The 23,898-nt window shown below is 37.4% G+C and overlaps 2 protein-coding genes across 6 annotated transcripts in view; both read right to left on the bottom strand.

The window, feature by feature from the left end:
* The window catches only part of LOC127647905 (calmodulin-regulated spectrin-associated protein 3-like), a 47,884-nt gene extending 40,265 nt beyond the window's left edge, over positions 1-7,619 (bottom strand). For all 5 annotated transcript variants that reach the window (XM_052132428.1, XM_052132429.1, XM_052132431.1 and 2 more), the window contains exon 1: positions 7,186-7,619. In XM_052132428.1, the coding sequence (XP_051988388.1) occupies positions 7,186-7,318 (133 nt within the window). In that variant the 5' untranslated portion in view covers positions 7,319-7,619. The remainder of the gene's footprint in view (positions 1-7,185) is intronic.
* Positions 7,620-8,926: 1,307 nt separating this feature from the next.
* LOC127647723 (pre-mRNA-splicing factor SYF1-like) lies at positions 8,927-23,487 on the bottom strand. Its single transcript, XM_052132158.1, has 19 exons — positions 23,345-23,487; positions 22,724-22,872; positions 22,498-22,621; positions 22,178-22,375; positions 21,928-22,062; positions 21,360-21,524; positions 21,112-21,256; positions 20,873-21,024; positions 20,656-20,775; positions 17,580-17,711; positions 17,292-17,423; positions 17,052-17,165; positions 16,798-16,960; positions 15,607-15,797; positions 13,776-13,898; positions 13,503-13,674; positions 12,412-12,538; positions 12,145-12,254; positions 8,927-10,043 (listed from the first exon to the last, which is right to left on the bottom strand). Exons 1-19 carry the CDS (start codon positions 23,378-23,380, stop codon positions 9,982-9,984), a joined length of 2,550 nt encoding a protein of 849 aa, XP_051988118.1. The 5' UTR covers positions 23,381-23,487; the 3' UTR covers positions 8,927-9,981.
* Positions 23,488-23,898: the final 411 nt, after the last annotated feature.

Here is a 23,898-nt window from a genome sequence, read left to right as displayed (position 1 = left end):
CTGAATGCATTTTTGTGTCCACCTGTGCTCTTTTTCCATTTTTTTTTCTATGTAAACATGTGCTAGATGGATATCTTTGACCATTGCGCCAAGTCCAGCTGTTTTTATAGGAATGAGGCCAATTTATGAACGTTAAAATACTCAGCGTTTCAAAAGTATAGAAACAAGGCATAAGCAATATGTTTGTTAACATGATTTTAGTGTGATAAAATAACTTGTTTGTCTGAAGATTGGAAGATGGGACCTTAGGAGAGTTTGGGAAACCTGTTTGGAGACAAATTTTGCTATTCTTTTTGGTGCCGCAGAAGATTAAAAGCTGATAGTCCAATTGAATGCAATGCAAAACTGAAACTTAACTGCAAACAGACAAACTTAATTTAATAAATGTGCCCTTAGGTAAGCAGAAATCCATCTTAGATTAGTGTGGGATCTACATTCTTCACATTTCACTGGAGGTAAACTGGACTGAAATGTGTACATACAATTACCAAGCGGCTGTTTTGTTTTATATAACTTTTTTTTTATTATTATTTAAATGGCACTTAGTAATGTCTTAAGTCATGCAAACATCAATAACAAAGTCTTGACTGTTTAACAGTCAATAACAGTCCGGCTTTTCATGTGCATAATCCTTTACTAGATGAGCCGTTTCTTTCAGGATTAAGTTTCTGGACAAAAAGCTTTCATTGGCAGACCAAAAGGAAAACTCAAGTTGCTACTTTGTGTCTAATCTTCAATGGTAAAAGACAACATAGCCATACTGAAATCTCATTATAATACATTTTTTATTATTATGGTGATGGAAGGGTGTGTTCATTGTGAAATATAAATTTTTCTAAACACAATAAAAACAAGCTAAGGATACTGCCATTCTGTGCCGCCTCACCTGTTGAGTCATCATGGTGACACGCTGATTATTTGAGCATGACTAAGTTAGGCAAACTTCTCATGGGACCATTAGAGAGAAACAGGTTTCTGTTAAGTCATAACAACACTGGCTGTCCTTAAACATTTGTGGACAAGGAACATATTATCAGTCGAATTCTCCCTTACAGTTATCAATAACGGCACAGAGGGAGATAAGAGGACAGTTTCAGCCATCTGTAGCAGGAGTTTAAGTTTGAGTGTTAAAGATATGTGTTGTCATTTGAGTTTTTTTGCTGATGTGAACGAACCTTTACTCAGGAACATAATGTGCCAGCGTCAATGTCTCACACATCCACAGGCTTGGTCGTGAAGGCATTGCTTGAAATTAGTAATCAAGTTGTTTTTGAACTCAAAAGCTCTTTCAGCTAGGAATCCTTCACATATTAAAGATGAAGTGGGCTCAAATGTAATCAATGTTGAAGTGTTTCTCTATAAATGAACATTGTTTTCTGCATACACCGTGATAATGGATAAAAGTACAACATGACAACAAGCACTGTTGATCTGCCGGTCTCCTTGTTTCATCCCAGCTTACAATTATATCAGTGATCGCCAGGAAAGCACGAAAGCACATTCATCTTACATCTCACTAACACCAAAGTAATGGTATAATATGTACAGTGTATACGTAATGCGTTATGATTTGACCTAAAGGTGCACTCAGTAACGTTTTGGACATGTCAACTTGGACTTACAGTGACACTTAGTTGTGTGGATGCAGCATCTTTCAAAATCAGCAGTTTTCAGTTACAGATGCCACTGTAGAAATTCACTATTCACAATCAGCCATGATTCATTTAATCCAAGAGTGAAAGTGTCCAATAACAAGATGGTTACTGAGATTAAGTGAGTAGTATTCAGCTGGTCATGTGATTCTAAAATGGCATCCACCATAATGGTGCCCCCGTCCCATGTAGAGTAAAACAGCTTTTATAAGGTTACTGATATGACTGGAGTCTTCATCTCATGTGAGTGGTCATGATTTTATACATATGTTTCAAAGTTACAATTAATTTCTTTAGGAGAAAAACTTTTTTAATGGGGAAAAATTAGAGTGCATCTTTAATTTCAAATAAATAAAGTCCAAAGGTCCAAAATATCCCACGATCCAAAATGTGAAGTTTTAATGTACTCAAATATTTATCTTCTATACAAGTTATTATTACCAGAATTATAGAAATATAATTGACAATTTATACAAATTATTTATTCATTAAGGCAATACTTTATTTAAAGAATATTAATAATTTCTTAAAGGAATATTTTCTGTTCAACACAAGATAAGCTCAATGGACAGCATTTGTGGCATTAAGTTGATCACCACAACAATTAATTTCGACTTGTCCCTCTTTTTATTTTTCAAAATCAAGGTTACAGTGAGGCACTTAGAATGGAAGTGAATGGGGCCATTTTTGGAGGGTTTAAAAAGGCAGAAATGTGAAGCTTATAGTTTTATAAAAGCACTTGCATTAATACTTCTGTTCAAATTCATTAATTATTTGAGCTGAAAAGTTGCTTACAATTATCATTTTTAAATTTTAGGGTTTGTTGACATTAGATCGTCATGGCAACGAAGTTGTAAAATTGGCTATAACGTTACACAGAAAAGGTTAGTAAATGATTTTATCACACTAAAATTATGTTTACACACATATTATTTACGTCTTGTGGCTAAAATTTTGAAACAGTATTTTAACGCTAGTATTAGTTCACTTCGATTGTAAGTGTCTCACTGTAAACCAGATTTTTGCTATAAGAAAATGAGGGAAGAGTCAAAATATTTTTTTGTGGTAATCAATATGATGTCACAAATGTTGATGATTGAGCTTAACTTGTATTGAACCCGGAATATTCCTTTAAGTGTATTAATTTAAATGATATTTAAACAGTAGGTTTCATGCACATATTATTTGGAGTTCTCCGCATGCATTTTGCGCTATTAACATTAACGATTAATTGATTGTTAATTTCCATGACAATCAATTATGAAAATGACTGAAAAATTACATCCCTAATCTCGAAAGCTGCAATACAACCATCTTTGCACTCCAGCCAGGCCTCTTTAATCTGGTCCGATTTCTCTCCGGCTTGGCTGTGTGCCAGACTGGGTGACTTTGACCACAGGGTGTGGTCATGCAGGTCTGCTATTGATGCAGGGAGTGAATACAAACACAAAGGTGTCAGTCAACCGAGTTCAGAGCTTAGGCCTAATTATACATCAACTAGGTGACTTATTAGCTTCTCACACCCAGGGCAGATCTTGAATGTGTGGTGATTAACCGGCAAAATGACATTGACATTGACATTGACAAGAATGATAAAAGTGCGTGTCACAGGTTATTTTGATCGATGATAATCACTAATGTTAGGGCTGTAGTATTATATCATTAAAAGCACTTCAAAATCTTCCTTTTTACTGTATGTTGCCATGGTTACAGGAATCACTTGCAGGTAAGAAAAGGTGACTGATTTTATGATAGAGACAGTCTATACATTTTATATTTCATTTCATACCTATCTTTATATGATGTAACATGTTATACTCGGAGAGACAGATAAAGAGTGTAGCTTGACTACACAAAACCCTGCTGTGGGAACCAAGGTAGGCCATTTTGTCATATCGTGGTTGAAACCATTTTTACGACAATGGTCATAAAACTGATAGAATGATCTTATCAGAAGCATAACAGTATAGCAGGATTCACCCGTCATAGGCCTAGCTCTGAAGATGCTTATATAATGTTATTTATGATATATTACACTATTTTTGCCTGACCTTGATGTCATTTATTTCGTGTTGTGGAAGTCATTTAAAGTCAACATGAAACAACGTCCACGACCCATTTTACTTCTTTAATGTGACGTATTTCAGAGTAAAATAGGATATTTAGCAAGGGGGAAACAAATGTATGACAGGACTTGATTTTATCCACTGAGAATTGATTAGGTCATGAAAAGTGGCCATTACATGCAAGAACCAGAAAAAAAGTGGTTGAAAAAGAAGATGGATTGGTCGCTCGCGCTGCACTTCCATTGTATGGAAGAAAAAAAGATGCAATGAAAGTGAATGGTGACTGAGTATAACCTTCTGCTGAACATTTCCTTTTGTGTTCCACACAAGAAAGATAGTCCTACAGGTTTGGAACGACAAATGACAGTGAAATGACAGATTGTTTCTTTTTGGGGTGAACTATTACTTTTTTAAATATGTTCAAGTCATGCAATTGCATATTAGAAACTCTGTTTTTGTAGCTCAAATCTATTAACTTCAGACTGAAGATAAAGTTCGGCTGTCGCAGCATGCCAACACAACATATTTAATCATTATTTAATTATCAACCCGTTTTGGGGTTGCGTGTTATGAGTAATAAGAACTGTAGAATTCATTTAGGTCTGATGTTTGTGTACTTGCTCACAACTCCAAACTGGCTCGAAACAAGAACTAATGCAAGTACAGGAATGCAGACTTCCAATCTGAATTAACGGAGGCGGCTCATTAGGTGAAAACAATGGGACTTTGAAAAACAATCCAAGCATGCACAAACACAAAAAACACACTCCCTACTCTTTCTACTGCACCAAAAAAAAAAAAAAACACTTTTAACATGTGGATTTCAAATAACAGGCAAGTGAATTCTTGTTGAGCACCACGCTGCTCCACACAGATCTGACACGGAGACCCTCCTCTTCTGACTGTGATAGAAACAGAGACTATGTACTGTGCAAAGTGACTTGACCCTAAATGTTTATGATGCACAAGCCTTCGACAAAATCACATACATTTCCATACAGTTTCTTTTTTACCTCCAAACTAAACAATACTGATGTTCAATGAGAAAGTGAATGAAAGGAAGAAGCCAATTAAGAGTCTGGATTTAAAAGCTGCATCATTGTGCATGGTCAGCCAGAGAGCGGTATCATTCTTGCTGGACATGGCAGGAAATAAACCGTTGTCTTAATTTTATGCGAGTAGCTGCCAAATAACATGACCCTATAGTTTTATCAACGATTTTAGGTTAGAATGTATATTTACAAGGAAAATGTTATAATTTAGATGTTGTGACTGGTCTCCATTTTTAAATCATCCTTGGTTTTTTGCAGTTCACTTAAATAGTCCTGTGGATAAGTCAGAAATGAAAGGGGGATCGGGGCAAAAATGCCACCGAAAATGAAAAAAATGCTCCCAAACTTCTAAATGTGATGGCAAAAATTACCCCATAATAAATTCTTCTGTTTCGTTTGCATCATCTGACAAGTTCTACTCATATTTATCAGACAAAATATGAGTTGATGCCGATTTAGCCTAATTACTCAGATTGAAAATGCATTTTAATTAATTGATTAAAAGTACTTTACTTGAAAGGATGACACACAGTGTGTTTTATATGGTTAGAAAAATATGCCCTCATTCTGGTAAAAAAAAAAATGCCCCAAAAAATAAATTCAAGGGGGGAAATATTGACCCTTAATAAAATAATAATAATACATTTCTGACACTGTCCTGTGATGCATGACAAAATAATTTATAAAGAATAAATATTCAATGAAATCTTCCAATTAACATGAAGTTATGAAAACTGCATGTATAATAATAATACAAGAATTAGAAAAATGTTGTTTAAGAGTTTTAAATAAGAGTACAGTGTGTCACGTCACAGGACACTGCTGTCACTGTTTGACATTTTATGTCTACTACCCAATAAAAGATTCAAAGGAATATTCCGGGTGCAAAACAAGTTAAGCTCAATGGACAGCATTTGTGGCATAATCTTGATTACCACAAGAAAGTATTTCGACTCGTCCCTCCTTTTCTTCTAAGTTACAGTGAGGCACTTAAAATGGAAGTAAATGGGGCCAATTTTTGGAGGGTTTAAAGTCAGAAATTTGAAGTTTATAATTGTATAAAAGCACTTGCATATTGTTTTCTGTGTAAACTCCACTGTTATTTGTGCTGTAAAGTGGTAAAATCATTTTTGCAGGATTATAGGTTTACTGTGGTACATCATCATGGCAACGTAGTAAAATGTTCTATAAATTTACACAGAATAGGCTAATAAGAGATTCAATCACACTAAAATCATGTTAACACGCATATTGTTTATGTCTTGTCTCTATACTTTTGAAACAGCAAGCATTTTAACATAAAAAAATTGGCCCCTTTCACTTGTGAAGTGCCTCACTGTAACCCAGATTTGTGCTTTTTTTAAAGGAGGGACGAGTCAAAATAATTTTGACAAAATAATATTTTTTTGTGGTAATCAACATTATGCCACAAATGCTGTCCAAAGAGCTTAACAGGTATTGATCCCAGAATATTCCTTTAATGTTGGTGTATTCTAATGGTTATTTCACTTCTAATCTAAATAATTGAATTTACCATGCATTTCAATATAATTATCAATCAACTCAAGTGCTCTGTCAGAAACCAAGACCTCAATCATCTTTGTAAGTGTTCTTGTGGGTGTGGCTTTCAGAACAACATATATATATATATATATATATATATATATATTCATTTTCAGATCAAATTTACAAAACAACCACGTCCACATTTCATCACATCACAATTCCCAGACAACAACGTGTCTACTGCATGGATTAAGCATGTGCGTTTAATCCCACATGGAAAATTATCATGAGCAAACAAAGACATATTTTAGCATATTTGACTCAAGACAGAGTGTATATTTTTATCATAAATCTATTTTAATTTGTATAAAATTATGTGCATAATATAATCATTATAACTAATGAAAGTTCACTATAATTAATAAACACATTTTTGAGCATCTTCTGCCAAAAAGAAACTTTATACAATCACAATAGTTCTGTATTATTTAATAAAACTGCCATAAATACTGTAAAATAGGCGGAAAGCACACATTAAGACTAAACGACTATATTAGCAAAACATTGCTAGGTCAAAATGCACAGCTGTCCGCCTCTCATTTGGTCTTTGTGTGCTGAAAAATGCTGAGTTTACATACACAGTTCACCTTCACACATGCAACAATGAACACATGCTGGGCTTAAACAGGTTAGAGAACAGCTCGTGATTTCACAAGGAAATAAACGTATCACACTCTACGTTTGCCTAGCTAGACATTCAGCCCATCTATGGCTTTACAGGCAGCGTATTTTGTGCATTTTGGGGGGCAACATAAGGCTATGATGCACTAATATCCTCATCTGACTCGGAACCAAAAAAGCAGCCTAGACAGGCAGCGCACTAGGTTTTGAGACACCCCCACAATGTACCTGCATTGCCGTAAGATTTCGCCAGCAGCCACCCGACACTGGCGCAGACTCTGGCTCTGGTCAAATCATACTGATCCAATGGTTTTATGTCCGGGACCACAAAAGTCTTCCTCATTGCATTCGAGTCCACCATAGCAAGTCCAAAACAGACGGGCCGGGAAAAGAGAGGAAGGCTGCGCGGTCAGGAATCAAACATTCATCCTTTTCTTTCACGCGAGCACTGCATTAGGACTGTGAGAGGCCGATGAAAGAGGTAGCGTCCTACGAAAAATAAAGTCATTTACGAATTATTCCCCACTAGATCTTCCTTTCATACACCCATTGCTGTTGGTGGATGTATGCGGATGTTTTCAAGGCTATCGGAGCCCCAATTTAATTTATATTCCCTGGGATTTTACTATTTCTGATCCCGTTTCAGAGTCCACATCGCTCTCGTTAATATGCTCAGTCCGCGACTGATTTCCAGGTACTCCACTCCTGTCAATCATCCTGCCGGGCGTCCAATTAGACACGGCAATGGGCGGAGGGGGAGGGGCTAATCGTGTGGACTCAAACTGCAGGGAGGGAGGAGCTTTAACCCATTGAAACAGGTGCAGGACAGGTAGAACTCGCCTAGGAGGTGCACGGGCATACATTATAATGCAATTAATTGTCACTGCTGTACATTGGCAAACTCATTATAAAGATTCCAAAACGATTTTACAGCTTGATGGCCGAAATTTGTTTTGTTCTCTTCACCAAGTTTTTGCTTTTTAAAGCCAATACACTGATCCGAGTAACCTGTGATTTAACATTAAGAACTTTCTTTATCTTTAAAGGTGCACTCAGTAATTTTTGCCTCATTAAAAATGTTTTGTAATTTAAAATCTTATAAAATCATAACTGCTCACATGAGACGAGTACTCTAGTCATATCAGTTACTTTATAAAAGCTGTTTTATTCTACATGGGGCAGGGGTGCCCTCATGGGGGCTGCCATTTTAGAATCACATGATCAGCTGAATACTACTTGCTTAATCTCAGTAACTGTCTTGTTATTGGACACTTTCACTCTTGGATTAAATTAATCATGGCTGATTGTGAATAGTAAATTTCTACAATGGCATCTGTAACTGAAAACATTATTTATGTAACTTTGGTTTCCTGAGACGATGGGAACGAGACATTAACCTGAACTAAGCTGATGCTAAAGGAGTGTCCTTCTATACGACCTAGTTGAAACCTTTCTAGAATAACAGCAATTCACAAATTGGCCCTTTTAGGTGTGAATCTATCTGGTATAAAAGTAGGCACGCAAAACACCATTCCTCAGAATCCTCAGACAAGAGCGCATTGCTCGCATCTCAAATAAATCTTGAGTCTGTTGTGCGGCCAGCTTACACAATGTCTCGTTCCCCTCGTCTCAGGGAACCGAGTTTACATATGTAACAGAGACGTAACAGTCACTAAGTTGACACTATGTGGAACAGAGTCACTTCATGCCACACTACACAACATAACCTTCCAGAAAGGAGACATGACGCCGCTGTCCTGCGGGACGGTGACCGACTTGAGTATGCCGCAAGTGAATGACCCTCATGGTGGCCAGGAGTAGAACACTCAGAATGGATATATGAATTAAAGTCATTTAGTATGAATTAACCCCTTCACAAACCCAGTTGGGAAATAAGTTTATTTGTAATGAATGTGCCTGTGACTTTTTGGAAATGCAACGGTCTGAATGAAGGTGGTTGTGTAAAAATATATTTTGCTTAATTTAGAGTTCTTCCTTATGCACTACCCAGTGTGATTTTGCAGATATATAATAAAATGATACATTGCCACAAACACTAATACTTATTTAGGCCAAAGCATGACATAAACTAGTTAGTACTCAATATGTACCGTAACTCAGGAATTTCACTGAAAATTATTCAAGTGCACAGCTGTAGAAAAAACCCCAACAGGACAGAAATCCCACATCACATGATGTTGAAGGGACCACAGCTGTAACTTTGTAAGAAGATTAACTCAGAACTATTTTAATCTAATTACAGAGGAACAGGCCATTTGTTTTTCCTTCTTTCTTTGGTTTTCCATTGTGCTTGTATAACGAACAAGTAAATTCTCTAAATGTGCAATATAAACAAAGATCCGAAAATGGCAACAATTCAATTCTGCTTTATTACTTTATAGACAAGTCCAAAAACTTATTTTAAACCTTTTCAAAGAATAAAATCACACATTCCAGTGCATAAAGAAGTATCTTTTAGGTGAAGAAACACATCTGCAAGGGAATTTTGAAGTAATCAAGGACCAAATGCGCTTTGTTTTTTTCCATTTTACTAGTAGACTCCACAAACCACAGCTTTCAGATCTGTGGACAAACAAACAGTTTCATTACAACTCGCTTTTTTAGCTCCACCCATTTGTCCTTGCAATTATGAGCAGTGTCCTGACCTAAGAGACATTACAATGTCGCAATCTAATGAAAACAAATAAGCAGATTTAAAGATGCCACTCAAGGCCATTATTCTTCTATTATACAGTAGACAGGAGAATGTATTACAGTTCAGTAACTTTAAGCTTCTTAATGTTTTAGCAGAAAAGATGACAGCACATGAATGTGGTAAACAGAGACACCCTGTGGTCTGAACTGGTATTACTGAAATGTGGGCTCACATTGAATGCTTTCAAACATACACAACTTTCATTCCAATCAGTGAAGTGGTTGTTATTCTCTTTTCGCTGTTTCTTGGATACTGAATCTGGGGGCATTGTTATGAACATCTGCAAAATTCTGAGTTTTGTGAAAGATTCAATCATCCTTTAGTCCTCCGAAGACAGCAGTGGGGACAGACTTCTGCTCCAGCTGAACCTCTGCAATGAAACAAATGTTAAAGTTTAGATTAGCAAAGGCAACTGTTCAAATGCAGACCACTCATCATCAAATTAACACTTAGTTTCAGGATCAGGGTCCCACACTTTTTTACCAATGAATTAACTAACAAATCTGATGTCACTCTTGCTTGCAAGCAAGTTTTAGTTACATCTAACGATAACAAGAGCACAGAGAACACAGCACAAGTAGAAAAATGTTAATTCACTATAGACATGTAAATCAAATTCCCTGATCCTTCCAAGTTCAGTTACCCAGGGTTCCCACCCTTTTCAAGCCACAATTTTCCAGGACATTTTATGTGCCCAACAAGTGTAATATTTAAGCAAAAACTCATGTCCATTTAAATGTAATTTTATTTATCAGTTTCTGTGTGTTTTTGACAGAAGTTTCTCACCTCCAGATAAGCAGTACGATCAATGGCATTGGTTTTTTTTCTGACTTTAGTGAATCAAGACACAAATTTGCCCGTTTTCTCATTGGAAATAGGTCTTGGTCACAAAAGCAAAGATTGTGGGTAATAATAGCCATTTTCAATACTTTTGATGCATAAGCAATTAGGAAATAACACTTACTACCCAGGAACAAAAATTGTGTTACAAATGAAAGTCTAATGTGCTATGAGCGAGTCATTGAATCATTTGAAATGTTCACGACCGAAATCTGCAAAGAGACTTCATAGTGTTTAAGCATTAAAAGAACAAAACAGATCTATAATTTCCATTCAGTTTGTGAACGGCCGAGAGTGACTTTACATCCAAAAAGACAACAATAATAGTCTAATAATAATAATGATGAGTATCAATAACCTTCTACATTATTAAAATTTGCATGTAAAATCTAATGACATCAGTAGAATGTTTAAGCATTATAAAAACAAAGCAGATGTACTGCATCATTTTCCTACAGAATTTAAACTGCTGAACATGACTTCTATCAGAAAAGTCAACAATAATAGCATAACAACAATAAATTGGATTTTCAATGATGTCCTTTCATCATTGTAAAGTGCATTTCACATGAGTTGTGGTGTCAAAGCTCCACTAAACACCAGCGTCAAGTGGCGCTTTGTCCTCCACATTAGGGTGTCTACACACTGAGAAGTTCATGCTGCGTCAGAGAATGCTGCGAATGCATTGATTTCAAAGTGGATGGTACGTCTGAGGGACAAAGAGGGAAATTATGAGACGATCAACATCTCTTCATAAATATCAACCATTTTAAAATATTTAATGTAGCTTCGTACTCTCAAAGACATCATTTATGAGGCAAACGTGAGTGAAAAACACTTTGGCGTGAAGTTGGAGCCGAGGTTATGCTGACACAAGTCATGTGAAATCTCAACGTGTAGAAACATCAGTCACTTTTACACATTAATAGCTCTTTCGCCCTTTTCTCTTCATGATGAACAAGGTAGACTCACATGCCGATGCTGAAGTAAACTAACAACATGCCCCTCTCATTCAGTCAGTCGGTACAATTACCAGGTCATTCAGTTTGTTTATGAATGAGAAGTTTCACGAATGCCGCTTCTTATTTTGCATGCGCCGATGAAGCAAGGCACACGATTGGTCGTAGCTGTAACCAATCAAGAGATCTGCCTCGGTTGCACCACGATTGCCAAACACATGATTGACCGTTGTAATCAATCATGAGGGTGTAAGCACACTTATCCGCTGACGTTGTTTCACATCACGCAGCTGCCAGCAGTGAAAAAACTAAACAGATGTGTGTATTTAACTCCTATTCCGAGTCAGATCGTTACCATGTTTTTGTGCTTGTAAAGGAAACCTTAAAAGCAACACAGTCAAATGGTTATATTAATATTTTCCAGTACAAATAATTATTTTTCCAGGACATTTAGGTATTTTTCTAATTTTCCATGACTGGAAAACTGCATTGCAAAATTCAGGCATTTTTATACCCCTATATTTTAAATTTCGGGGGCCCTGAGCACCCCTTAATTTCTAACCCTGCTGTAGGACATCTAATTTAATTTAAAAAATTTAATTGAATTAAATAAAAAAAATACAAAAATTTAAATATTATTCTAAATGAAACAGTGACAATCAAAAAACTAACCATCTGGCTCGCCATCTTCTGCATCCTCATCCTCATCATCATCAATGTCAATCTCATCAGGATTGGCCTGTTTGGCCAGTTCGGCGAGTTCACTGCGAGAGGTGTCACTCCTGCAACAAACCAAACAAAAAGTAAAGAGACGTGTATGCAAACAGAGCAATTGAAACTTTTCTTTGAGCCACATAAAGAGGGCGGAATCTTTTAAGTAAGCCGTCTGAACCACACCGACTGCATGCTCTCATGCTAAAACTAGGGTGCAGTACACACCTGACAAAGAGGATCTTGTCTTTAGGTTTGGGTTTGTCCTGCTCGGCCTCTGCGGCTAGCTGCTGTGCCTTCTGCTCCAACAGCTTCATGTCATCCACCCCGCTCTGGCCCGGAGCAAGATCTGACACTAAAACACACATACGCAATTAAAAAAGAGTTAACGCATACAAGGAAGCGCTTGTGGTTTCAAATGGACTCCAGACAATTTCCAGACAACTCTGATTCTTTGTTACGCCTCATGAACAAACGTCATGATATCAAAGCTGCGCCACTGTTGCCCTGTTTGATTTGGGCACTGCTGTTGGGAGTTTATCAATTACTTGATTTGAGAGTGTATTACAACTTACATTTCAGTCTATTTATCACACAAAGTGAACGTATGGCTTTAGAAGACTTCAAATATGGTGGTTTCATATTGGTTATTTTTTTTGTCCTTTTAGGAGCTTAAAAGACTGGGTCACCCATTACATTATTTAACTTTCTGATACCCGAGCGGGACTGCTGTGTGCATTTTTTATTTCCCTTTTTGAGTTGTAACTAGTAGCCTCTAATTAACATGCAAAAAAAAAAAAAAGCACATTTTGTTTAGTCAAATTGTTTATATTTCTAGGAGTGTTGGTTATTCATGTTTTTGAGACATTACAGACCTTACAGCTGAATTTCTGTCATCCAATCAGTGCCAACCATGTTAAAATAAAATTACACATTACAAAATTCTGAATCTATGTACTGATGATTACCATTGCCCCATGTCTGCCAAACATGTTGAGTGGTCCAAACATCATCTGCAGCCTGAAACTTTTGGTTGGATTTTATGAGTGAATGCACGTAGCTGCATAGAAAGCTATAGGATGCTCCCTTGCTCCCTATTTAGTGACTGACTGAACCTCCAGTGGGCTGTCTGTCTGCACTGGTCTCAGAAAAGTTCAAAATGCATCTCATTTTCAGGGTTTTGTTCAAACAAATAACAGATTGTGCCCAACTCCATTTGATTTTAAGATTTCTGTCTCTCGTCATGAGTGTGAATCTCCTGTCAGACGAAATCAGGACTCTTTACAAAGAAACATTATTATTTTGTATATCAAATATACCTGTTCCAGTGGTGTTGGTGGTGGCCTTTAACATCTGAGAGGACATGAAGTTGACCTGTGTGTTGTATGTGGCCTGCACACTCCGTTTAATCCTCAGCATCTCACGGATGGTATCCTCGTTTCCGTGGCGAATCTCAAAGTCCTTCCACATTTGCCAGAAATGAGCAGTCATCTAATCAAAAGAGACAGCAGAAGAGGTCAGCAAGAACATGGCAGCATGTCTGGTATGATCAAAGGGTCATTTCATATTTGGAATAGCATGGACAGATTTACCCTTGGATCACAGATCTGAGAGCAGTAGGAATAGATGGCTCTCGCTCGATCAATTTCTCCAAGTTTGCTCTCCATGTCAGCAAAGCGCAAGCACATGTCTCTAGCATGCTCATCCGGCAGGACCTGCAACAAACACAATGATCTCATTACATAAACCCAATCAATCAAATCCAGACGTTCTTCAGCCTTATAACAAACATATTGCACAACCATAATGCCTAATGTATTTTTAAATCAATAACACCTGTTCAAAAGTGGCCCAGTGTTTTTATCATAAAAAAATTAAACAGAAACCAAATGAAATTATTTCCATTAACCTAAATAAAAAACATAATTTTAACAAACTACACTTAAAAAAGTCCTAAGTCCAAAACCAACTTAAAAACTATCATGAATTAATTTTGATAAAATTTCACATTTTACAACCCACCTTCATTGAACAAGAAAATACAACTAGATAGTGATAATACATAGTAGCCCTGCAAAACTAAATGGCATTAAACATATTTTAAAGACGTTAGTTAACGCATTATTTTTGGCTTAATTTTTTATAGGTACAATATGTGATAATTTTCATGTAATATTCAACCTTTTTTTGACAATGTGTGAATGGCTTGTAATGCAACGTAAAAAAATGAGCCCTTCTCGGACTTCCTAGGTAGCCTATTAAAGCCTGTAGACAGAATTTCATGCGAAGGGAGCGGGTTGCTTTTGCTGGGAAAATCCAAAGGATGTGACGTTTATGAGTGCTCCCAAGAGCCTTGCCAAGACAGTAGCTTCTCTTCCGCCATTCAACAGCGACAACAAACTGCAACACTAGGTTACGTTATCATAGAGATGGAATCCAGTGTACGGCCGGCTCCCAGCACAACAACGACTCCTACACAAATTCTGAGTAAGCCCAAAAAAAAAAAAAAAAAAACTTGTAATTTTAGCTAACTTGATCTTGCCTGCACAGTAACGGTCATAAAACCTTTTAATCTGTAATTATTCAGCCAGGTAAACCACAATAACTCATGAAATGAATGCTAGACAATGTTCAAGATAATGCAAAAAGACACATTCATTAGTGTAATGTAACTTGGTTATACAGAAAATATGTACATTCTATTATTATAAAACAATAGTGCATCGATATATCAAAATGACAGTTGTGATGGAATCACATCAATACTGAAATGTGACAACATATTTACAATGTATAGTCCATTTTATAAACAGCTACTGTCATCAACCACCAGATTTAGCTAACAGCTATTGATAAAGCTGGATAGCTAGCTAAAGTCGACATAGGCCATATTCCTTTGTATAAATGCAGTCAATGTATCATGCAAAGAAAAGTGATACTTCAAATCTACAGTCTCCCATAGTCAGACCTATATCCACACTTTGTTTTAGCATTAGCTGATAAGTAGTTTTAGTTTAGTCTCAAAGTTTGTAGTAAAAAAATCATAACTGTGTAATTTTAGTTATTTTGTAATTCATCTGTCAGCATGATGCCGGTGGATCATGTTCGGTCTCATTGTTTTGGTCGATGCTCGCTCATGTCTCTATGGAATTTGTGGGCGAGCACTAGCAACAGGTAGCTGGCTGCAGTTCACGTAACGGCCACAGGTGTCATTAATAACAAGGGTTTCTGAATCTTACACACTGCACCTTTAAACTAACAAAATAAATACACAAAAAAAATTGTAAATAAGATGAAAATTGAAAACACTGAAACACCATAACTAAAAGTAAGAAAACTTACATTTGATAAGACAAATTTAAAATAAAAAGGAAATAAAAGATAAATTAAAAACTGTAACACTGAAATGGTTGGGTGGTTTACCTCGATGGCTTTCTGATAGATGGCTCTTGTGTGTGTGACTCCATAAATCTCTGCTGCTCTTTTGATGTAGATGTTGAACATTTGAAAGCGCTCCCCTGGTTCGACAGCCGCAGTGGCTCTCTCATACACAGCCATTGCGTGGCGTGCCAGACCGTATTCCTCTTCCAGCTTAGCGTAAAGCAGGTAGATGGCTGTTAAACACCACAAAATAAATCATTACCACAGGGCAAAACAATTTTAACCTTACATTTAAACGCTGTATTTGGGTTCATGGTCAAAAAAGACTGGCCCACTAAAATGGTTTAAAAACAAATCTCTCATATTGCATATATTACCATAAGATATGCATTGCATTAGATCATTTTGTCAACTTCTTTTCAAGTCTTTATTACAGGATTTGTACTTCTTTTTAGAACATATATTTAAAAAAAAAAAAAAGAAATATTGATTGATAGAAAGTCTCATTGATTGAACTTGAGCTTATACCAGGCCAGTATTTTTGTCATCACAACAATCATATTCAAAATTGGTCTACACATAAAAAGATGAGATAGCCATGTATTATATATTCTTGGAGAGGTCTGAATGAGGTCACACCATAACCAAACTACTGTGAGTATAAATGTAAAAAATCCCCACAGATACATGTTAATTTAATAAGAATTTCTTTGTCACGTTTTTGCTTATTACTTACTGAAACATACATATAGCATGGACAATATTGCATATTATTGGCATATTGTCACATTACCACTTACAGTAGATGCTCTTGATTCAAACAAGCCCAAACACAATGTGATATGATGTGTAGAACTTAAAATATTCCTCTAAGACTGTACATGGAAAGACAGTGTTTGTGCATACACATGTCTGAGGACTTTGTGTGTGCAAGCGCACATGCACATATGTGCTCAACTAATGGATGAACATGCTCCTGAATGTCATGGGATTTTAATCCAAATGGATAAAACTACAAATTCCTAAGAAAAAAAATGAAAATTCCTTATGTCGTAATGACCGGAACACCACATGAGGGTTATGTATTTTCAAAGGTTTGCTACCCTAGAGCTATTAAAATGCATTGCAAAATGTTCATTGAGTCATTAAAAACCATGACATTTTCCTCTCAATATCAAGCAAGTATGGCTAATTGCAGAATGGAATGTGTAATAGTTTCTTTAAGTGCATTACTTTTGGCGTATTTAGCAGGACACCCATCCAGCGCTTGCTCAAATAGATCCCGCGCTCTCTCTAGCTTCTTGCCTCCATAACGATCGATAAACTTAGTGAGGTAAGTGTTCCAGATGTCATGGACATTAGGCCACCTGAAGAGGGCAATACCGCGCTCATATGCCTGCAATGACAACCAAATGAAAAGGAACACCAACTTAAACAAATATTCAGAAATAACACAGATTGTTAAGTTCAGATAAACGTGCACTTACCTTGAAGCTATCCTCAAAGTATTTGTGTTCCTCAAGGAACATGGCATAATTGATGATAATTTGAGGCGTGGCGATTCTGAGATCAATGATACGATCATACACTGCCTTAGTGGACTGAAAAGACCAAAAGACGAATTAACATCTAAAACAGCAACCATCTCAACTTTAAATTACAAATAGCAATTTGATCTCAACTTTAATAGCAACAATGTATATTTATTCACAATGAATGAAAAATACCTGGAATGTGCCAAGACTTTCCTCCAAGTCTGCAAGCATGGACCAGACTTTAAGGGACTTGTACACTCGATTCTGCACCGGTTCTGACGCATCAAAGTACTCAGCTTTTCTTGAAGGGATCGCTGTGGCTTTCTGGGAAAAAAAACATTTTGTGAAAATCTGGAACGAGAAAACTGATATAAAAATTTCTGCTGTAGCTCTAATCAAATATTTACTGATCTCCAAACTACTGTATATCAATCAGGCATGAGGTGGCACACCAGTGCTACGATTGGCAGTGTCTCTTACCCTCAGAATACGCAAAGCCTGGTCGTAGTTCTCATGTCTCAGCTCCATCTCCCCATACTCACACCATACTGCTGCAAGATCATCAACCAGTTTGTAGTTCACCTTGGTGGCCTTCTCGAAGATAGTCCGAGCCTTTTTAAAATGGAAAAGGTGGAATATTTAACAATTAGTTTCATAACACTTTTACAAATTAAGCTAAAGTAGATAATTATATTGTAGAGTATGCCCAATAGTGGATTTTGCCAATACTAAGAAGGTGGGAAAGGCCAATAAACAATTAATCATCAGTTAGTTTTAAAATGTTAAAATGTTTTAGAAATGTAAAAAAATAAAAAAATTCTCTCCTTACGATGATGGAAACAAACATAGAGTCCAAGATTAATAAAATCTCAGATTCAGTTTAATGTTCAACCAAAATCCCAATGATATCCAGAACAAAAAAATTAAGATTTGGTGCATAATGTGGGACTTTTAACTACAAACAAGAACGATACTCACTGGATTCCTATTTTGAAATGCCGGAGACTTGGCCCCATTTCAATGCTCTATAATAAGCATTAACCAAATTAAAGCTTTTTATAGCCTATATACACACACTCAACAGATGAATAGTTTTGTGTATATATATATTTCACTACATGAGACTAAATGAGGTATAAGGATTATTAATATTCACAATGAAGTTGTATGCACTTGATTGTCTAATCAAAACAACAAAATATACATTGAAGTGAGGATAAAAATATAGATGAATATTGTCAATGATGAAAGATTTAGATACACCAAATCACCACAAGGTGTCAATGATTTTTATTTCACCTCTAGAGGCCGCTGTTATATTGTCCAACCAAGCCATTCTAAATGGTAGAATCCTCCTGCGTCAGCCACAGAGGAACACGGAGGAATAACAAAAATCTGCAATTATCACCATAACGACATATATATATATATATATATATATATTCATTCCGATAACCAATAGTTTGAAAAAGGCAACTGTCGGCACATATTAATCTGATAAACCAACATATCGTTCTTCCTCTACTTGAAAGCATATAGGTGGATTTTATAAACGTGTTTTTACAATTGAAGAATCTTCCAACGCCAGCCAGAGAAACACGGAGGAATAAAACAAATAACAAAAAAACAATCGACATAGATTTTGTCAATAACCGATAGTTTGAATAAAAGCAACTATCTGCTATTAATCTGTAAAAACTACAGTATCTCACAAAAGTGAGTACACCCCTCACATTTTTGTAAATATTTGATTATATCTATATATGTAAAGTAGTGAGTGTACAGCTTGTATAACAGTGTAAATTTGCTGTCCCCTCAAAATAACTCAACACACAGCCATTAATGTCTAAACCGCTGGCAACAAAAGTGAGTACACCCCTAAGTGAAAATGTCCAAATTTGGCCCAATTAGCCATTTTCCCTCCCCGGTGTCATGTGACTCATTAGTGTTACAAGGTCTCAGGTGTGAATGGGGAGCAGCTGTGTTAAATTTGCTGTCATCGCTCTCACACTCCCTCAAACTGGTCACTGGAAGTTCAACATGGCACCTCATTGCAAAGAACTCTCTGTGGGTCTGAAAAAAAGAATAGTTGCTCTACATAAAGATGGCCAAGTCTATAAGAAGATTGCTAAGACCCTGACATTGAGCTGCAGCACGGTGGAAAGACCTTACAGCGGTTTAACAGGACAGGTTCCACTCAGAACAGGCCTCACATGGTTGACCAAAGATGTTGAGTGCACGTGCTCAGCATCATATCCAGAGGTTATCTTTGGGAAATAGACGTATGAGTGCTGCCAGCATTGCTGCAGAGGTTGAAGGGGTGGGGGGGTCAGCCTGTCAGTGCTCAGACTATACGCTGCACACTGCATCAAATTGATCTGCATGGCTGCCTCTTCTAAAGATTTACATTTACATTTATGCATTTGGCAGACGCTTTTATCCAAAGCGACTTACAGTGCATTTATTACAGGGACAATCCCCCCGGAGCAACTTAAAGAGTTAAGTGCCTTGCTCAAGGACACAACGGTGGTGGCTGTGGGGATCGAACCAGCAACCTTCTGATTAACAGTTATGTGCTTTAGCCCACTACGCCACCACCACTCCATCAAAGATGATGCACAAGAAAGCCCGCAAACAGCTTGCTGAAGACAAGCAGACCAAGGACATGGATTACTGGAACCATGTCCTGTGGTCTGATGAGACCAAGACAAACTTATTTGGTTCAGATGGTTTCAAGCATGTGTGGCGGAAACCAGGTGAGGAGTACAAAGACAAGTGTGTTTTGCCCACAATCAAGCATGGTGGTGGGAGCGTCATGGTCTGGTGCTGCATGAGTGCTGCCGGCACTGGGGAGCAACAGTTCATTGAGGGAACCATGAATGCCAACATGTACTGTGACATACTGAAGCAGAGCATGATCCCCTCCCTTCGGAGACTGGGCCGCAGGGCAGTATTCCAGCATGATAACACACCTCCAAGATGACCACTGCCTTGCTAAAGAAGCTAAGGGTGAAGGTGATGGACTGGCCAAGTATGTCTCCAGACCTAAACCCTATTGAGCATCTGTGGGGCATCCTCAAACTGAAGGTGGAGGAGCACAAGGTCTCTAACATCCACCAGCTCCGTGATGTCGTCATGGAGGAGTGGAAGAGGACTCCAGTGGCAACCTGTGAAGCTCTGGTGAACTCCATGCCCAAGATGGTTAAAGCAGTGCTGGAAAATAATGGTGGCCACACAAAATATTGACACTTTGGGCCCAATTTGGACATTTTCACTTAGGGGTGTACTCACTTTTGTTGCCACCGGTTTAGACATTAATGGCTGTGTGTCAAGTTATTTTGAGGGGACAGCAAATTTACACTGTTATACAAGCTGTACACTCACTACTTTACATTGCAGCGAAGTGTCATTTCTTCAGTGTTGTCACATGAAAAGATATAATCAAATATTTACAAAAATGTGAGGGGTGTACTCACTTTTGTGAGATACTGTATATATCTCGTTCCACCTCTACTTGAAAGCATATAGGTAGATTTGAAAACCTTCCATTTCGTACATCATCCAGTTGTTCATTTTCCTCGTAAAATTTGGCAAAGGAGACCCAGAGGGAGTGAGGCTTTCCGGTGGACTTTATTGGGTCAACTGTTTGCACTGCCTCAGTGTACGTGTTGATTATCTACAAGAAAAAGCACAGAAGACACAAGCACGATGTGGTTATGCAGAAACAAACATCAGCAGATGGATGGATAAAACATTTGAGTAACAATTCCAACCTGCCGAGGTTGGCCCTCATAGAGTTTGACTCTCTTGTGCCACTCGTGAACGTTGTGAGGGTTCTGACGCAGCAGCACACTATTCAACAGAAGGGGTCGTCGGGTTATCAGCAGCTCGAAGCGTGCCAATCGTAACTCCAAGTCAATGTCCTCTACGGTGGGGAAATCAGAATTTCTGTGAGACTAAAATTAAGGCTTATTAGCTCGAAGACCTTCACGATAAAAAAATAAATACACACCATCTTCATCTTGGCCAAGTTCAGATGTGGTCTCCATCTTGGCGGCGATCATGCTCTCCTCAAACTGTGCATAGCTATCGAAAACCTGGGTGAAGTCTCGTACGGTGACTACTGTTAGGATTGCTTCCTCATATACATCTCGAGCCTTGATAAATAAAGATAGATCATGATACATAATTCTGTCTTTGATCTGAGGTTAACATATTAAGCAAAGCAACAGATTCTGTAGAATTGCAGGTTTACAGTACCTTTTCAAAGTGGCCACTGCGGATGTAGTAATCAGCTAAGGAACACCAAAGTTTGCCAAGTTGGTCGGTGAAGCGGGTGAGACCTCCTCTGATAATGGCTCCCACATTCAATGACGTCACCTTGTCTGGGTTCTGTGAGATGAGGTCGCAGAGCTCATGCCAGAGCTGCAAATGAATTCTGAAGTGTTAATATATTCCATAAAAGACATACTGTATGTACGGATACAATGTGCATTATTCAAAAAACTAAATTACCATACTAAAGTGGATGGAAATTCATAGCATCTGACATTGAAATTTCAATGACAGTTTAATAATAGCCTACATGTTCATTACCTATCCAAAACACCGTTCCTGACCTAATTTCATCTACTTACAGTATGGATGTGTTTGACAGCCCTCCTAGTTACATTTTTGTCTTTAGCATACATTTGAAAAATAATAATTTCCAAAATAATCAAATAGAACCAAATCTTGCAATTTAGTCAAAATTGAAATCAAAACAAATTACAACCCTAGTTGACATATAAACTCTTTGTCTGAATGGTTACACCTTTAATTTGCTGACCTGATAATTAGATTTCCCCTCTTTAGAAACAAAGTTTTCATCATTGACCACAGCTGCCAGTCGGAGTGCAGCTTCATCCAGACGCCCAACAGAACGTAGATAATCAATGTATTCCTCAGCGTTCTCTGGAGCTAACTAAACAGAGTTCCAATAAATGAAGAAAAACAGTGAGATACAAACAAACTTCTTTCAGTCCTTTGAGACATGAAGCTCAAACGGTCTATCAAGAAACGTAACATCATAGTCTTACCTTTAGGTACCGACGATAAACACGGATGGCTGTTTCAGGAAGAGGTAAGTTTCGAGAAAACCGAAGATAAAGGGGCCAGATGCGAGGATGCTGAGTAACCGGCAGTGCTCTTAACGCCCTATCAAATGTCCGTCGGCCCCGTGTAATTTTGCATTGAGACACCATGAACTGACAGTAATCAATCCAAATCCTAGGCATCTGAAGAGACAATGAATAATAGCAAATATTCACACAAATGTGTAACCATCAAATCACACCAGTAGCATTGTAGAACAGTAGCTCCTCTAAATAAACATCAAACTGGCTGAAGTTGTAACTACCTTGTGCATGAACACTAGTGCTCGCTCGTGACAGTTGTTCACCTCCTCATAGGCTGAATCTGTTACACACTTGCCTTTCACCTGTTTCCTCCTCTCTCTCAGGTAGTTGTACCACAGCTTATAACTGCAGGAGTACAAGCATAAGATGCCAAGATCTTTTAAATATCCAGCAGCACACTGATGAAGTTAATAAAGAAAACAAGAAGGTATGCATGTATGAATATACCTGCCGGGCAGCTCTTTCAAAGCTCTTTCATAGATCATATTGAGCACAGATTTCGGAGCATTCTGCTTATGCTCAATGTAGCGCATCCAACACTTGACCGAATATGGATTCCTGATGATCTCCTCTTCATAAGGTAAATCATCATCTTCCTGGAAAACACAGTAATATAAGGATATGTTATTTGGACAGAGATTAATGTAAATCCACATCGGAGTCATATTAGCTAGCTGTGAAGTGCTTATTTGAAGTGAAATATACTATTTCACTTCAGTCCTCAATACTCATATTATTATGAGTATTGAGGACTACGAATTTATTAAATAATATCATGATTGTAATCAAATATGCACAATCTCTACTAACTGTTGACATATAAGCTAACTACTGTTATCCATCCAGTTCACTAGAAGATGTGGTTATTCAACACAAACAAGTGAAAAAACAACAAATCAGTTCATGTTTCACGGTTTATAAACCACAAATTGTATAACTGAAATAATATTAAGCATTCTTGCACTTTTTTCTTTATAAACGTTCAGAGTTAGCAAGCTAATCCCAGCTAGCTGAGAACAACCTGAATCAAATACCAAGAAACCGTCAAAAGAAAGCTCAAATACTTACAAATAAAACGTCTGCTTTTCCGCTAAGAGTTGGCATTTTCCCTCGCCGGAAAGAAATCTCTTTTATAATGTTAAAACCTTATTAATATACTTGAAAAGACAAACACTTCAACAACGTGCTAGCGACGTAGAGTACAAAAGCCCCGCCTTTTCTGTATGTACTTGATTTCTATTGGCTTAGCTAATGCCTCTGCTGGCGTCATAGAGAGCCACTGAAGGCAATGGTATGGTGGCCCAGGAGGGATTTTACAGATGGTCCCACAAAAATACAAATATTCTCTCATCATTTACTCACCCTCAATCATGCCGTTCCAGATGTGTATAGCTTAATTTCTTCAGGCGAGCACAAATTAAGATTTTTAGAAGAATATTTCAGCTCTGCAGATCCATACAATGCAAGTGAATGGTGACCAGAACTTCGAAGCTCCAAGAATAACATATAGGCATCATAAAAGTAACCCATATGACATTCTGAAAGCAAAAAGTGAAATTGGAGATTTATTGTAAAAAAAATACTATTATGATTCCTTTATGTGTTTTTTAGAGCTTCAATGT

Source organism: Xyrauchen texanus, chromosome 8, assembly GCF_025860055.1.
Source record: "Xyrauchen texanus isolate HMW12.3.18 chromosome 8, RBS_HiC_50CHRs, whole genome shotgun sequence".
In the NCBI taxonomy this organism is placed as follows: domain Eukaryota; kingdom Metazoa; phylum Chordata; class Actinopteri; order Cypriniformes; family Catostomidae; genus Xyrauchen; species Xyrauchen texanus.
This window is presented reverse-complemented; position numbering and strand designations above follow the sequence as displayed.